This window comes from Trichoplusia ni, chromosome 13 (genome assembly GCF_003590095.1).
Source record: "Trichoplusia ni isolate ovarian cell line Hi5 chromosome 13, tn1, whole genome shotgun sequence".
Taxonomy (NCBI): Eukaryota; Metazoa; Arthropoda; class Insecta; order Lepidoptera; family Noctuidae; genus Trichoplusia; species Trichoplusia ni.
Genome location: NC_039490.1, coordinates 689,829 through 705,855, shown reverse-complemented (window position 1 = coordinate 705,855; position 16,027 = coordinate 689,829). Strand labels below are relative to the sequence as shown.

The window sequence follows — 16,027 nt, the reverse complement described above, 5'->3', positions numbered from 1 at the left end:
AGAACGGATCATTGAATCATTCAGATCGTGTCAGAGATGACAATTAACATTAAACCGACTTAGACCACAAACTACCAGTATTAGGTATATGTATTATCTATGCCACAAACTATGACATAATGTCACAGCCATATAGAAATATGAGGAATGTACAGAAATACTACTAAATAATCTTTAAAAATCCTTTGATCCCTTTTTTACCGTTAGAATGATTTTCCACAAATACGTTGATTAGCTTTTATCTATTAGAAAGTTTATGGATGTGGATTATCGTTTCATTAGCAAAAGAAATAGCAATACGCCCAAAGCACAATACAAAAAATAATCTAAGCGTTATCCATTTTTGTCTAGTTTTTAATAGCATTCAACCATTATCTTAAGCATTTAAACTGAAATATAACTTGTACTTTTTTCTTGTGGGCAATACGTCAGTGACTCAGTATTAAAAACTTGCTTTACGATGTATTGATATTGTTCGCATGGACATTTATTGTTCGTGATTGATATAGTCTATGCTCTACGCCTCAGTCGTCAGAGGCTGTGAAGGCCTTGTTTTGAAAATTGTATCGAGTGTGGTTTTGTGCGTTTGTTTTATTCGGTAGTAAACCTATGGCTGCATAATTATTTAATCGCAATGGAGGGCAACCCGCCTGGCGACCCGGAAACGAAGGCGAGGGATGTTCGGCTTCAAGGATGTTTTCCTAGCTTGGGGGACGAAGACGACAAAAAGAAATTATTATGGATGGGAGGCGTAATGAACTGCTTCTCCAACGTCTTATCATTCTTTAGCCAAACAGATCTCAAAGCACAAGGTAAGTGTGTCGCATGATAAATAAACGAGTACAGCATTCGATATCTATAAATAGATGTTGGTCTGAAAACGCTGCGCTACGCAGTTTCAGAATGTTCAGGAATTATTGACGTTCTGGGTGCAGTTTATATGCAGTTATATAGGTCGTTAAAGCGAGCTTAGGTAACTTATATTGGCGTTTTAATAGGCGGGTTCTTGGTTTGCGGCGAAGTAGTTTCATACTAATTATCTGTTTTGATTACTTGACCCTGACCTAGTTTTGAATCCTTTTTTCACTAATGTGATATATTGCGTATGCAAGATGTGGCTACAAAAGCTTTATTCAATACAGTGTGATATAGTACAGAGGTTCTATAGCCAGTATGATGCATTTTCTGAAGGTAAGCAGTGTTTAAAGCTAAACTTGCTACTGTTTGTAATGAAACATGTAACTACCTGCCTTTCCTATAAGTAGCCATGTCCCCTTTTCCCCACAGATTTGTTATTCGAATCACCATTGTTTATTTCCATGCTTTAAACAAAATATGTGCATTTTTATCATAGAATTCAGTAACCTAGTTTTAAACAGGTTGTATTGACTAAGGCTGCCCTTTGACATTTCATCTGATTTGTCTATTGCAGGCTAGTGCTAGTTTACAATCTACCTCATCCAATCTAAATGAATCTAAAATAAACAAAAGGACTATTACTAAGTACATCAACTGAAAATAAATAAAATTTATTATATTTTTTATAATCATTTCTGGTAAACTTGGAACGCCGAAAATAAAAATTAACATCTCCTTAACTCAACAATGGGCCTCAATTGCTGCAAAACTATGTTAAAATGTAATTTCAGTTCATTAAACATCTCATAGATATTTGATGACTTTGCCCTGCAATACGACAGAACAGAAAACTAAAAACAAAACTGTTAATGAATTAAATGATGTAAACAGTAAAGGCCAAATTTATAATACACTAACTTGAAAAGGGTTTCTCCCTAATTGTCTTAAAATTTGTGTGCATATTATGTATCATTCTGATTACTGGACAACATCTATTTTTCATACCCCCTTGAAAAATCCTTTAAAAACACATCAGAATCTTTGCAGTTACAAAGATTATAGTATAAGGCAGGCAGACGCGTAAACATCTATGTTTTATAATATGTTGCAAAGACAAGCAGAAGAAGAGTAAGTAGGCTAACCTAGCAGTGGGAAGTATTGGGACTAGTAATAATAACATAGGTCACACAAATAACATGTAATGAATGCATATAATATTATTGAATATTTTTAGGTTATTTGTAATATTTTTTGTTAATATTTTATGTAGGTATATATTTTCTGTACTGAGCTGCCTTGTTAAATACTCCATTATTGATTTACATCTCTTGCTCTGGTAGAGAATCTTGTTATCACAGCCATTTTCATAATGTTACACTTCTAAGCGACTTGTCTATGTTTCTGTCTATAGTCCGAATTCTCTGAATTATGCCCATGCCATATTGTTTATGAAGCCCCGCAAAGTGGTACTACTCATAATGTGATGCAATTGCGATTGCTATAAAACTTAAATCCCTACTAATATTATAAATGCGAAAGTAACTCTGTCTGTCTGTCTGTTACGCTTTCACGTCTAAACCACTGAACTGATTTTAATGACATTTGGTACAGAGTTAGAGTTGACCTTGAGAAAGAACATAGGATAGTTTTTATTCTGGACTTTTGAAGAGTTCTCTTGGAAACGCGATATGGTGATTTAAAATTTAGTTTCCACGATAGGAACCATTTTTGATATGGTTAGTGTTAATCTCTTGAATGTATATGCGGTAGGATTATTTATATTTTTAAGTTTAATGAAGCTACATTGTGATGAAGACTATATTACCTGAATTAACATTGTACAGATCTAGTGTTTAGGTTTTGGGTCTGTGGGTTATTTAATTGTTGTGGTATTGGTATACTCTGTGTGATTGAACAGTTTTCAATAATAGCTTTTACATTAATGTAACTAGCTTATCACCGATTGTCATATACATAATATTGAGAATGAAATGAATGAAGATTGAGATTGTAATTATTGTGTTGGAAGGATTACCGACACCTCAGGCAGTTCTTGCGGCCATTTTAGGAGTTTAGTGTCTCCCGGCTGATGCGTAAAATCCTAGCTTTATGTATAACAAGAAATTACTTATTAGAGTTCGAACCTGCATGGCCTTGGCTGTATATCCTTGATTAAAGCGCAAGACCACTCCGACGTAATAAGCGAATCCATTTTAGTGCACAGGTAGTAAAGAGCCTGAGAAAGGACATGGGCTACTTTTAAAGACTATGGTTTAAATTTGCCTTAAATATTGTTTTTGTAATGAAACATGTGCATGTTTTTGAGCATTTTGATTTAAAATTTGGGGGGGGGGAGGGTGTCAACCCGCTATAAACTGAGGTAGGTTGGAACCAGATGAAGTACATCGGTAACCCATAAAAAAGAACAAATTATAATCAGAGAGTAAGATCAAAACTAAAGAATGATATCTAACCACGGGAATACTTCAAGTAGCTTTATACTGCGTAGCTTAGAATATAATGACAAGAAAAGAAAGAAAATTAACAAACAGTAGTATGTAGTGCAATAGGGTTGGATATTGACGTGACCGTCGCTAAACAGTGCAGCGGTATTACAGTACACAGGGTTGGAACTTCATTACTGAACCGCTAGATGGCGTTGAAGTACTTACTTTGGTTTTGAATTATTCGTAGTAGTCCAGCGTAGGTGGGTAAAGGGTGAGATAATATAGAATGTTATTGCGGAAAAGCCCAACAACATACTATTATGATGCTTCTTAAACAAAACTTTCTCGGGAGAAAACTGAAATATTACTACGAGATCGGGTACGACGCTTGTGAAACCGCGAGAAATAGCTCGTTGTCAATAGTTTTAGCAGCGTACGCAGAAATAGTTTTAGATTTCAGATCTTAGATTACAATATCGCAATTTTCTTGCCGAACCCTATTGTTTTTGAAAATAAATTATAGCTTATGTTATTAATATGACGTATGCATTTCCCCGACTCCCGAAGTATCTCTTAACAAATCGATTCTTATAATTTTTAAGTGTCTGTGGCAATAAACCAGTAACTCTATCTACTAATAACTTTTTCCAGTAATAACTCTATCGAAATTGTCAACAGATGAAGAGTGGGACGTACCGTACGAGAAGCTGTCGAACTTGGTGTACCTGGGGGCGGGAGCCCAGGGCATCGTGTTCGGCGGCTCCTACCCGCGGCGAACTCGTCGCGGTCAAGAAACTGCGCGACAGAAATGACTGCAACATCAAACACCTACGCAAGCTTAATCACGAAAACATAGGTAAGTCACTATTTACAGCATAATCCTAGCAAATAGCTTCGTAAGCTTTTGTATACCATTGACAGTGTGGTATAACTTAGACGTAAACCGAAAATTTTGACAGTATGAAACATGGCGTCGCCATGCTGTTTTAAATAAGGTATATTCCCTCGGTAACATCGTACAACGGCAACGTCCAGTGCAGTAACAGTGTGGTGCGTTAAGACATATGTAGGTGCGTCAAGCTGAAGTTTTAGCCAAGAATATTTTGTCAGAAACACCGTGTCCACATATTTTTCTACATTTTCCATTGTTGAACAAACTCTTCAGCTTAATAATTTGAGGGCATGGGAGAGCCCCAGCCAAGTCTCGAGCAAAGCCGGAAAAAAGGAAAAGATAGATTTGAAATAATAAAAGAACTACTCCTAAAAAGAAAAAAAACTGTCTAGTCAGAAAATCTAATAAGTTAAATTAATATAATATACTAGCGGCCCGGTACGTGCTTCGCTACGTATAAAGTGAAATAAAATAAACAAATCGGAACATCAATTCATTTATTTAATCAAAAAAATATTTTATTTAAAATCGAAATCAATTGCTAGCTATTTACAACACACTTAATCCAAAACATTTGGATAAACAATATTTTTTGTTTTTCCATTTTGAGCATAAATAAACAAACGGCTAGGGGTACCGACTCTGGAACAGGCAACATATAACTGGCCATGTGAAAAACAATGTTCCTCCAAATTCACACCACAAACGTGAAGTGTTTGACCTTGGGCCTTGTTGATGGACATCGCAAATGATAAACGCACAGGATATTGTAAACGTTTGAACTCAAAAGGCATATCAGTTGGAATCATAGGTATACGCGGTATCAAAACAACTTCTCCTTTTGATTTACCAGTTAAGATCGTAGCTTCAATCAAATTTGGCAATAACTTTTTCACTGCCAATCTGGTTCCGTTACACAGTTTTGGTGGATTAATATTTCGCAATAATATAATCGAAGAACCAACTTTCAGATTCACCTTTGTAGCTCACGAATAATTTCTCGTCTTGTATTCGAAACAATTGCACAACGTGGATCCAATTCACGATTTTCATCACAAATAAAATAAATTTGCAAAAATTGATGATCAGCGTCGGGGTATGGCAATAACGAACCAGCTTGATGATAAATCTGGCCCTGAATCTGTAACATGTATACAATTTTAGGTAAATCTTATATCAGTTTTTTTTTAAATATACTTTATGCTTCAGATTGATACAAACATGGAATAATCCTGTTGAAGTATTTACCTTAAACGTCGGCATAAAATTATCTCTAATAATTTTAGTTGCACCAAAAGAAGTCATTTGAAATGCCGAATTGTATTGTTGAATATGACTCAGAAAGTGCTTCGACGCTTGCGATGTCCCAAAAATAAATGAATACAATGGTTCGGGTGGAGTTTCTAATGCTGGCAATCTCACTTTGCCATTAGCACAACACATGCCGGGTGTTTCACCTCGAAAGTTAGCCGCATCACAATGTGGACATATTGCGTCCATCATTCCAATGTATCCATACATACTATAATCAATCTGACTGTTGTAATTAAAAGCAGCACGCATCATTTCAGCCAAAACAGCACGACGTATTCGTGATGGCCGTGCAAGATTCAGTACAGGTACTGGGTTAACAAATCTATTGCGTGCATTACGTTCACGCTGCGATGCATTAGCTTGTGCGCGTTCATCTGCAGTCTGTGATCGTCTTAGTAATGCCACATCATTTGCATTACGCGTTCGCCGACCTATATTTGCTTGTCTGGCTGGTGGCATTTTTCCCGTATGCACATATGTTTTCGCTTAAAAATCGAAAAAAAAAATTAGAACAAAAAAAAAACAAATTCCCAAGAAGCTGTCGCATATGATGCCATGTGAAATCATATACGGCAACTTAGAAAAGTATACATAAATTCAGGACTCACCGTTTGTATGAATGCACTGCAAATGCAATTATGTGAAAAGAAATTTATCGCTGATAATATGATTTAATCAAACCACGTCCAAAATGAATTGACGGCATGAATGACATAACAACGTGCTTGTCCTGTCAACAAAACTTCAAAAAAGTTTCTGTGAAAAAAGTTTCTATTGAATTCATTTATTACAAAAATGTGACAAATGAGGAACCGCTCGACCGATTTTGTGCAAACTTCACATAAACCATCTACTAAATATGCCGACCAAATCCTAAGCATTTGGTTTGGATAGGTGAGCCCGTTCTTGAGTTATGGAATTACAACGAAAAGTGGCATTGATTTTTATATATATAAGATTACGAATCTACAAAAAGAAGCAAAATCACATCAAAATCATTCTTTAAAAAAATAGCCAAGTCTCGATGGAGCAGCTTGTTTATGTCTAAAAAGTAGGTAATGAAATCTAGACAAAGTCGTGCCATGTCTAAGGTTCCTTACTACGATTTCTTTGTTATTAGCTAAACTAGCTGTGACCCTGCGCTGTTACCCGCCTTTAAACTTGGAACTTCTTATAATCTACTAGCTGACCCAGCAAACGTTGTTTTGCCGAATTTTTATTCTAGTTGTATGTATTTTTAATGCCACATTATAAAACAAATAAAAACAAAATATTTTTTTTTAGTGCGAGCATCCCTTATCACTTAGGGGTATGAAAAATAGATGTTAGTCGATTCTCAGACGTAGTGAATCCTACTACTATTATAAGTATGGATGTATGGATGTTTGTTACTCTTTCACGTAAAAACTACTGAATGGATTTGAATGAAACTTTACCACAATATAGCTTATACATCAGAATAACACATAGGCTACAATTTTTGAGGTTTCTAATGTGAGGTCGTAAAAAAACACATTTTTTGCGCTTACATTGTAAACGCTGACTGAATCCTACAAGATAGATAATAATAATAATAATAATATCCTGGGACAACTCACACACGGTTATCTGATCCCAAGCTAAGCAGAGCTTGTGTTATGGTAACCAGACAACTGATAAACTTACTTATATATTTCTAAATACATACATATTATAGATAAATTACACCCAGACACCAGAACAAATGATCATGCTCATCACACAACATTTGTCCTGGCGGGAATCGAACCCACGACCTCCGGTATAGCAGTCAGGGTCACTAACCACTAGACCAACAGGCCCGTCAAAAAGATAGAAGGCAGATAGAGAGATAGAAGGCAGGTATAAATTATAACTTATATCTTCTAACCACGCGGACGAAGTCGCGGGCAACGACAATAGCAACGGCACTGGCAACTACAACTTTTGCTTATTTCTCTTAAACCATCATATCCGTAGGTCCGTCCGCTAAATATGGAACCGTACCCCCTTACAATCCTTTTTTTCAGTGAAAATGTCCTTTCTAAGACTCTAGACGAGGGGAAACCCCAGCAAGGAACCTTAGACTTGTGACGACTGTGTAGATTTCATTACTTTTTAGAGAAATAAGTAGCTTCATCGAGACTTTACTAGTTTTTTACAGAATGTGTTTGGTGGGATTCTAGTTTTTTTTAAAAAAAAGATTACATTTGGACTACTATACTAAAATACTTTTTTTTAAGACGGTGAATGGAATAAAAATTACTGAAGATCCCTTACTACGTACTTTGAGTATTTCATGCCTTCACTGACAACAGCTATAGAAAATTCGGAAACGGACAGTGTTTAGTAGATCTGGTGTAAAAATATTGTGTACTGTTTAAATTTCCTTAACTGATTTACTTATTGTTTTAAAAAGAATACACTTGAAGACTTCAGCCGAAATCATCGACACTGTTGTCATTGTTGAGGGCACATCAGTATTAAATGTTGAATTGCACATACTCTTAATACCGCTGTTACCTTAACGATGCTCAGTAAACGCACATGAAGAGAGCATGGACCGCAAGAAAAAAAGAAACATCGCTAATGATTGCAGACTAAGGGGCTTTGTATTACTAGCTTGCGTGCAACACTTTCGGTTACCTATAACTGTAAGTTTTTATTTCCTTTCTTTTTGTCTGTAAGGACATCTTGCAAGTTGAATTTAATGTAAACCACTTCCCGGTTCTGGATTGACCTGAAGTGGTGGATATATGTGTATCTAGGAGATAATGCAATCGTCGTAGATTAAAAAAATTTTCGAGTTCAAAATTGATTTCATGTTATAATTATATTAAAAAAAAAACGACTCCCGCATAAAGGAATTTATTCCTTGTGTCGCAGGGTTTTTTAAAAAACATACAAATCACATGCACAAAGACACCCAGAGTCAGAACAAGGTTTCTTGGATTACACAAATACTTTTTCTACGCGGGGATCGAAGCCGCGACACGTGGCGCCCAGAAAGGTTGGTGTGGTGACCTCAACCACTCGGCTATCCGTGCAGTCTGTTAATAGTTAGTCAATTAATCGACTTTGATATTAACATAGATAACTAAATCGCATTTTGATTTTAATAGACTTCGTATAGAAAGAACTCCAACGATACGTCTCTCACCGAGTTGCTAGTGATCATACCAACATTCACTCACAATGAATGGTTTAAATAATATTGATAAAATGTATCTGAAAAGTATATCTAGAGAACCAGCTCAAAAAAATCTTATTCGGTCCACTCTTTAATAAGCTACGGTGCCATACAAAGACAAATATACCGAGCACATTTGGAACAACAACCTCTATTTATATGTACTTCGTTTTATTGTAAAACTTTTGTTCAATTTATTTCCGTACTAATCAGGCATTTACCATTCTGCACATTTCAATGTTAGACCAAAAAATCTCCATAAATGTATCGATGCACGCGCGGGAACAAATGCGAACGAACATGTCTATGAGTGACACGATAAAAATGACAAGTGTATTACTAAGCCTTCTGCATTTAAACAGAACGAAAATCCATCCGACCCTGCGTTTTATAGTTAAAAACTTCCACATCACATGCTATTACCAGCTTTACGTCCGATCAAACAGTACTTAATGTTCCGGCGTAAACAAGCTCAACAAGTCGTCCCGCGCCTACCCCGACATTGACCTAATGACATACTTTTGTCGGTCGGGTCCTGAGAACGTGACAGATTACCCTCAACTTCTGAAACATTGAGGCAGGCCCACTCAAACCTGCCGATTTTCAGCTCCGTTCGAACTTATTTTATCTCATTTAAAATAATGCGTCTCGACGTAAAAACGGCTTTTAAAGGTTAATGTGTTCGTTTGTGTCTTTTGAGAGTTTTTTTGGAAAGGGAAACCATCTGTCTGTATATTATGTCATCAAGATGGATCCCAATAAACCGTGATAACTGGGAACATATCTAAAAGCCTCGCTACAAAATATCATTTCAAATACATTATCGCTACCCAATCGGTTCATCAGTTTAAATGCTATGGTGCCATAGACACACACAAAATCACACCAAAAAAAAAAATACGGGTTTCAATCCGGCAGAAGTGAAAACTAGTATATTTACATATTACACATTTTGCATGAATTGTTTGAATAATCACTATTAAATTACTATCATTTATTTGGTAGAATACAATACTTATTTATTGTGCTAAAGAAGTTTTAGTCTTACGAATTTTCGATCAGGTCACGCGATATCTGACGCGAGTTTAACAGTTCTTACTCATTACAAAAAAAATAACAACCGCCAAGCCGCTAAAGAAGTTTTCACTTCCTAAATTCTGTAAAAAAACTAGCCAGGACTCGATCGAGCTGCTTGTTTATCTCTAAAAGTAATTAAATCTGGACTAAGTAGTGCTATATCTTAGGTTCCTTTCTTAATTATTATAGTAATGTTCCGACTTCGACTTACACAAGGGTGCAAAATTATACAAATCAGAACCTTTGGAAGGGTGTGCCTTTAAAAGGCTAGGGGCTGAAAATTCTAATAGTACGGCGTTAGTGCCCCCGGCCCCGCCAAGTCGCGCTCGATGCAAACTCAATTGAATATACTTTGTTACGGCGGTATTTTGATCTCTAATATGTAGTTGGGTTGGGGTCTTGTGTTTTCTAATCACAACCAGCTACTCCAGATCTTCGATTATCCTAGTTTTTTTTTATAATTTTCGCTTTATGTGGCCATACCCTAACTCTGTATCAAAGGAGACATTTTTTTAACTCGCTATAATTGTAACGTTCATTTATAGTACCTACACATAAAAAGTTATTGGTGCAAAATGCGTGTAACGAATAAGTGAAGCGTATTAGCGTTTGTGTGTAGAAAAAACACTGGTCGGTAGTAATAATATAGATTTTTAAGAAGTAAATAAATATACTATTGAAACCATTAACCTACTTTAATCCTATTCGTGTTAGCTATTATAGTACCTATAGAATTTTTTTAATGTTTAAATATGTAAAAGTGGTTTTTAAATGTTTAAAAATGATACCGAAACGGAATGTAGTAAATCAGCTATCCCACCAAAAACATTTTCATGTAAAATGTTGTCAAGATTTAATTTTTCACGAGAATTAATTTTTCACCTTACGCCTATGTAGGGCGTGTAGTGTTAGAAGCTTGGCTCTACATGAGATCTGATATCTTATTGACAGTGCGAGTCATATGAGCTCGTCTTGGCAACATTTTACATGAAAAGTTTTTGGTGGGATTTCATTTCTTTTTGTAAGTTGTTTGTAATAATTTTTTTTTCTTCTTTTTTGGGGTGTATTTCTTGCAAATCAGAAGCGCTTTTTTTATAGCCCACTTTTTAGTATCAAGTTTTAGACCTCTAGCGTCAAAATTGAAAATTACAGGTCTCATACAAACTCAAATCCCCTAGTTTAAGGGGTTGGGGGATGAAAGTTACAAGTTTTATATTGTTTTTGTTATTTGTGTGTTAATACTAGCTTACATACAAAATTTCAGCTTTCTAGGACATTACTAAATACCCTAAGAATTTTGATGATCATCAGTGAGTCAGTGACAAAATCAGCATTTTTTAGATATAAATAAAATCTAAAGTGTAAAAGCTATGTAATTGAAACTTTATATGTTTAATAAGTCCGTTATTGACAATATATCCCGAAAATTTTGTTGATCTAGCATAATTAATCCAAACCCAAGTTATGAGGGTTCAAAAAAACGATGAATGATGATGAGAAAAGGTAGGTAGTGCCCGTGCGCTTCGCTTGGCTCGTCTTGGCGGGCCACTACCGTGCCCCCAGATAGTATGATAATAATTCGAGTCCGTAAAGTGACAAGTGCAACTGTCACTTATACAAATATGTATGTGTAGGTATGTCTTTTGATTAATTACTGTAAATTAAATATATTCATTTATGTACAAAAAAAACCGGCCAAGTGCGAGTCGGACTCGCGCACCGAGGATTCCGTACAAACCTGCTAGGTTTACAAAGTTCGTTCATTACGACAATCGAGTCATATAAATATATATTTTGTATTGTAACTTATATTGTAAAAATTTAAGGTTTTCGGAATTTTTCCTTTATGAGTGCTATAAAACGTTGCTTCATGCCAAATTTCAAGATTCTAGGTCGACTGGAAGTACCCTTTAGGTTTTGATTCCCTTGCGAGTACTTGCGAGTTTCAAAATATGCAGCTTAAATTGCTGTTTCTTTTGATTGCGTTGACATAGAAGTTTGATTTTGTTACAGCTTTAAGGTATTATAGACCTGAGTATTTGGTATGAATTTCAATTTAATACCTCTACGCGTTTATGAGGAAATAGGTAGTAAGTTTAAAATTATTAAAAAAAATATATTATGTGATGTAACTAAAAATTTATGGTTTTCGTAATTTTTCCTTTATCTATGCTATAAAACGTTGCTTCGTACCAAATTTCAAGATTCTGAGTTCACGGGAAGCACCCGGGTTTTGATTCCCCTGCAAGTGTCGAAAATTTGCGGCATAAACGGCTGTATCTTTTGATTGCGTTGGCTTAGAAGTTTGATTTTTTCACAGCTTCTGGACAGTAGACCTGAGTAATTGATATAAATTTCAGCTTCATACCTCCACGCGTTCCCGAGAAAAAGGGTCTTGACAGACGGACGGACAGACGGACAACAAAGTGATCCTATAAGGGTTCCGTTTTTTCCTTTTGAGGTACGGAACCCTAAAAAATATTATCTCGACTAAATTTTGATTGTAATAAGTCGATTCTACAACATCACTATTTATTTGGGACTAAAAACCTTCCACACGCAGACGCAAATGTGCGGCTGCTGTGCCTATGTGATGTGTATCGTGTGGCTTTTATCTTGGGCAAGGCATCGAGATGACCTCGACCCACCTGTATCGTTTTTGGATGGAATACTAATTTTAAGAGACGACTTTGATGATTGTCAATAATTAATAATGTGTTTTCACGTCCATCTCAAGCAGGCTGATAAGCAACTTTGTTATATAACATTTATTATTAAAAAGTGCAGTATTTTACTACTTGTTGAAACCTACTAATCTTGTGAGATTTTAGGTTATTTTGGAATTCATGTTTTATCCGTCGATTTCTCAGTAATCCCGTTAGGCAAAGTATAGCTATCCACTGTCATTTAGAGATTACACGGATCAAGTTAACATTCGTTTCATCTACACTATGTGCACTGATATTATAAAGAGGAAAGATTTGTATGTACCTATGTTTGTAATGAATAACTCAAAACTAAGGGACCGATTTCGAATGTTCTTTCACAATAAAATGCTTAATTATCCCAGATTAACATAAGCCATTAATATATTAAAAAAAAATAGGGATCCGCATAATATTTCAGGAACTAGGTACTGATCGATTTAAATAATTATGTCTGTGTTAAAACGTATCCTTATCGAGGAAGGATATAGGATACCTATATATATATCTATCTACCAACACACAATGATTAACAGGAGATTAGCAGTAAAATATCTTACAAATACGGGCCGAAATCGGGTGGAGTCTAAAAAACTAATTCGATTCTATAAATTCCTTACTTATCTACTAACCACCGCGGGCAACAGCTAGTTTCCATATATGGAGATAGGCCCACCACAAATTGAGTTGTAATAAATAAATCGTGTACTTCTCTAGACAAAACTTGCGTAGCTGAGAAGCCCTGCTACTGCGATATGTATTTGTATGCGAGAGAGCAGAGAAGCGCCATGGCAGTCGTTGATGACGACATTAATTTGAAGGCGGTCTTAGAATTATTTTTAGTTGCAAGTGACATAGGTGTTGCTTACAATGAAAAACAAGTGAGGAGTGATACAGATTCTAGTTCATCCACATCATTTCAGCCTATAGCTGACCACTGCTACAGCGCGACCGGTTCATTTATTCAGTTCAGATTTTAGTTCATTATATAATAATTATTAATTTACGAGTTTTTGCTCGCGTCTTTGCCCGCCTCAATATGGGTTATGGCTGTAACAACATTACCCACCTTTAACGAATACTGATAAAGTAACCTTTCTGTTAATCCAAAAAGTCATCTATCTCCTTTACAAAGTTCATCGAAATTGGCTTATCTATATGGGTGTGAAGAGGTAACCAACATGCACAGCATACGCACGCACACATACTACCCATTCACATATTTTCATATTTAAGGAACAATGTGATATTTCAGAATGGACTATTATTAACTACTAGCTGTTGGCCTCGACTTCGTCCGCGTGGTTAGAAAATATAAGTTAGGAATTTTTTGAACGGAAGCCCTCGAAGATGAATATTTTTCCCCATTTTTTCCACATTTTCCATTGTATCTTCGCTCCTATTAGTCGCAGTGTGATGTTATATAGCCTATAGCCTTCCTTAATAAATGATCTATTTCAACACAATTTTTTTTTTCAATTCGGACCTGTAGATCCTGAGATTAGCGCGTTCAAACAAACAAACTCTTCAGCTTTATAATATTAGTATAGATGAATTGCTGTTCTTAGTCTCGCTATAACTCGAGAATGGCTGAACCGATTTGGCTTATTTTAGTATTGAATTATTTGTTGAGTTCAAGGAAGGTGTGAACGGTGAGATGGACAAGCAAAATAATAACTTTAGTTTCCCATGTAAACTACCAACTTTCCTGTCAAACTTTTGGCATATTTTGATGGCTGTCATAGTTTGAATGTAAATTCAAAGAGGTTTTTATTGTTTCTCACATAATACGACGACGTTTCTTTGGCGAAACCCGTAAAATGACCACGGGATCGGGTACTACGCTGGTGAAACCGCGGGAAAAAGCTACTTAATATAATATGAAAGTTAGTACTATTGCATGAGTGGGCAATAATTTTGACAGCAACATCCATTGATACTGTCTGTTCTGTAACATTCAATTGTCAATCTCTAATGTTTGACCGTATGCGGATATATACTAACATATTTCGTGGTAAAATTTGTAAAAATGTAATTAAATGGCTCAATTATTGCTGCGACTTAAACGTGTAAAAAACTGTTTTGCACAACTTCATTCTCTGTTGAAATATGATATCGTCTGCCCTCGTGCACTCCCTCGACTCGAAAATGTTAATCTCACTGTTACATGACTTACTGTTAATGTTACATCAAAACACTCGTCATTTTGTTGCAATAAAATTTTACATTGGCTGTTTAAATCTTGGTAAAGTAATAAGTATATTCAATAAGTCACAATAAGGGTCTAATATGCATTAATGAAACACTGTTACTGGCACTATAAACAGGATTTATCAATTCAAAGTACCTGAAAGCGTATGCACGTTGTACGGTAGTTAAAAGCGAATCCTTACAGAGCGACAAGAATTGCGGTCTTGTTTTACGAGCAATAACGGTGTATCACTTTACGTGGTTTAAGATCTCAACTTTTAACGGCGATGAAATTTTTACATGCAATGTTTCGGATGGGGTTTTATTTATAAAATACCAAAGATTTAGAAATTAATTGTAAATATCAGTACATCAGAGGAAGTAGACCACTGCACGTCGTAGGTATTACAACCGTGTCATCGGTTTCTTCGTAGGTTTTCAATTTAGTTTTCTCTTTTCCCCATTTAGTTCAATTTAAAGGAATAAGCACAAACGGACCGAGCTATTGCATAATAATGGAGTTTTGTCAATACGGCCCCCTATTTGAGTATCTTCATAGTGGGGCCTGCTTCAGACCAGCGCAAATCCTCAACTGGGCCAAGGAAATAGCACAAGGGATGTCTTATCTGCACAGTCATAAGATCATCCACAGAGATTTGAAGAGTCCAAAGTAAGTATTATTGTTTTTAAGAGGTAGACTAATATTTGTATTTAATAGCACTTACATGTTTAGCGTTACAGCACCGTTAGTGTTATCATTGTGGTTTTTTAGGTGAAGGCGATTTAAAAAGCTTTTGGTATAAGTAAGCAATGAGCAAAACATTCTTTAACTTAACGATTTATTACCCGACCGGACTCCTTAATCTGAAATCCTCTATGCTTAGTCTGTAACTAAATTAATTCATGACTCCAACGCGTGTGGTATAATAATATTTGTCTAACTCACTATTTGCGGCCGACCCGAGCTCACCCACCATGATATTCTTCTTGTAGTGAATAGGCGTAATATTATTTTTATTAGGTAGTTGCTAGCTTTGTCCAGTAGTCGCGGGGTGAACTCCCATCTGAGTTACTTTTCCTATAAACTATTTTGCATTTCATAATGCTCGGGTATCGTCTACTTGCCCACTCGGAGCGGGTAGTGTTCTTAAAAATATTGTAGAATGTACTATAAAATATGAACTATAAACTATATGCTTATAATAACTTGAACTTTAATTTTATTGTAACTGTTCGTGAGAACAACTCTTTTATTTTATTAGTACCTTCTTAAAATGGATACTTTCCAAAACAAAAAATATAGGTATACACCGTGACTTTTTAGTCGTCTTACAAAAGCAGCCCAGTTCGTATATCC

General features: G+C 35.7%; 1 protein-coding gene across 1 annotated transcript in view; it reads left to right on the top strand.

Moving 5' to 3' along the window:
• The first annotated feature begins 545 nt into the window (after nt 1–545).
• LOC113499874 (mitogen-activated protein kinase kinase kinase 12-like) overlaps nt 546–16,027 on the top strand; it is a 33,133-nt gene continuing 17,651 nt past the window's right edge. Inside the window, 4 exon segments of the mRNA XM_026880454.1 lie at nt 546–812; nt 3,984–4,069; nt 4,071–4,161; nt 15,139–15,340. Coding sequence (XP_026736255.1) covers nt 635–812; nt 3,984–4,069; nt 4,071–4,161; nt 15,139–15,340 — 557 coding nt within the window. The 5' untranslated portion in view covers nt 546–634.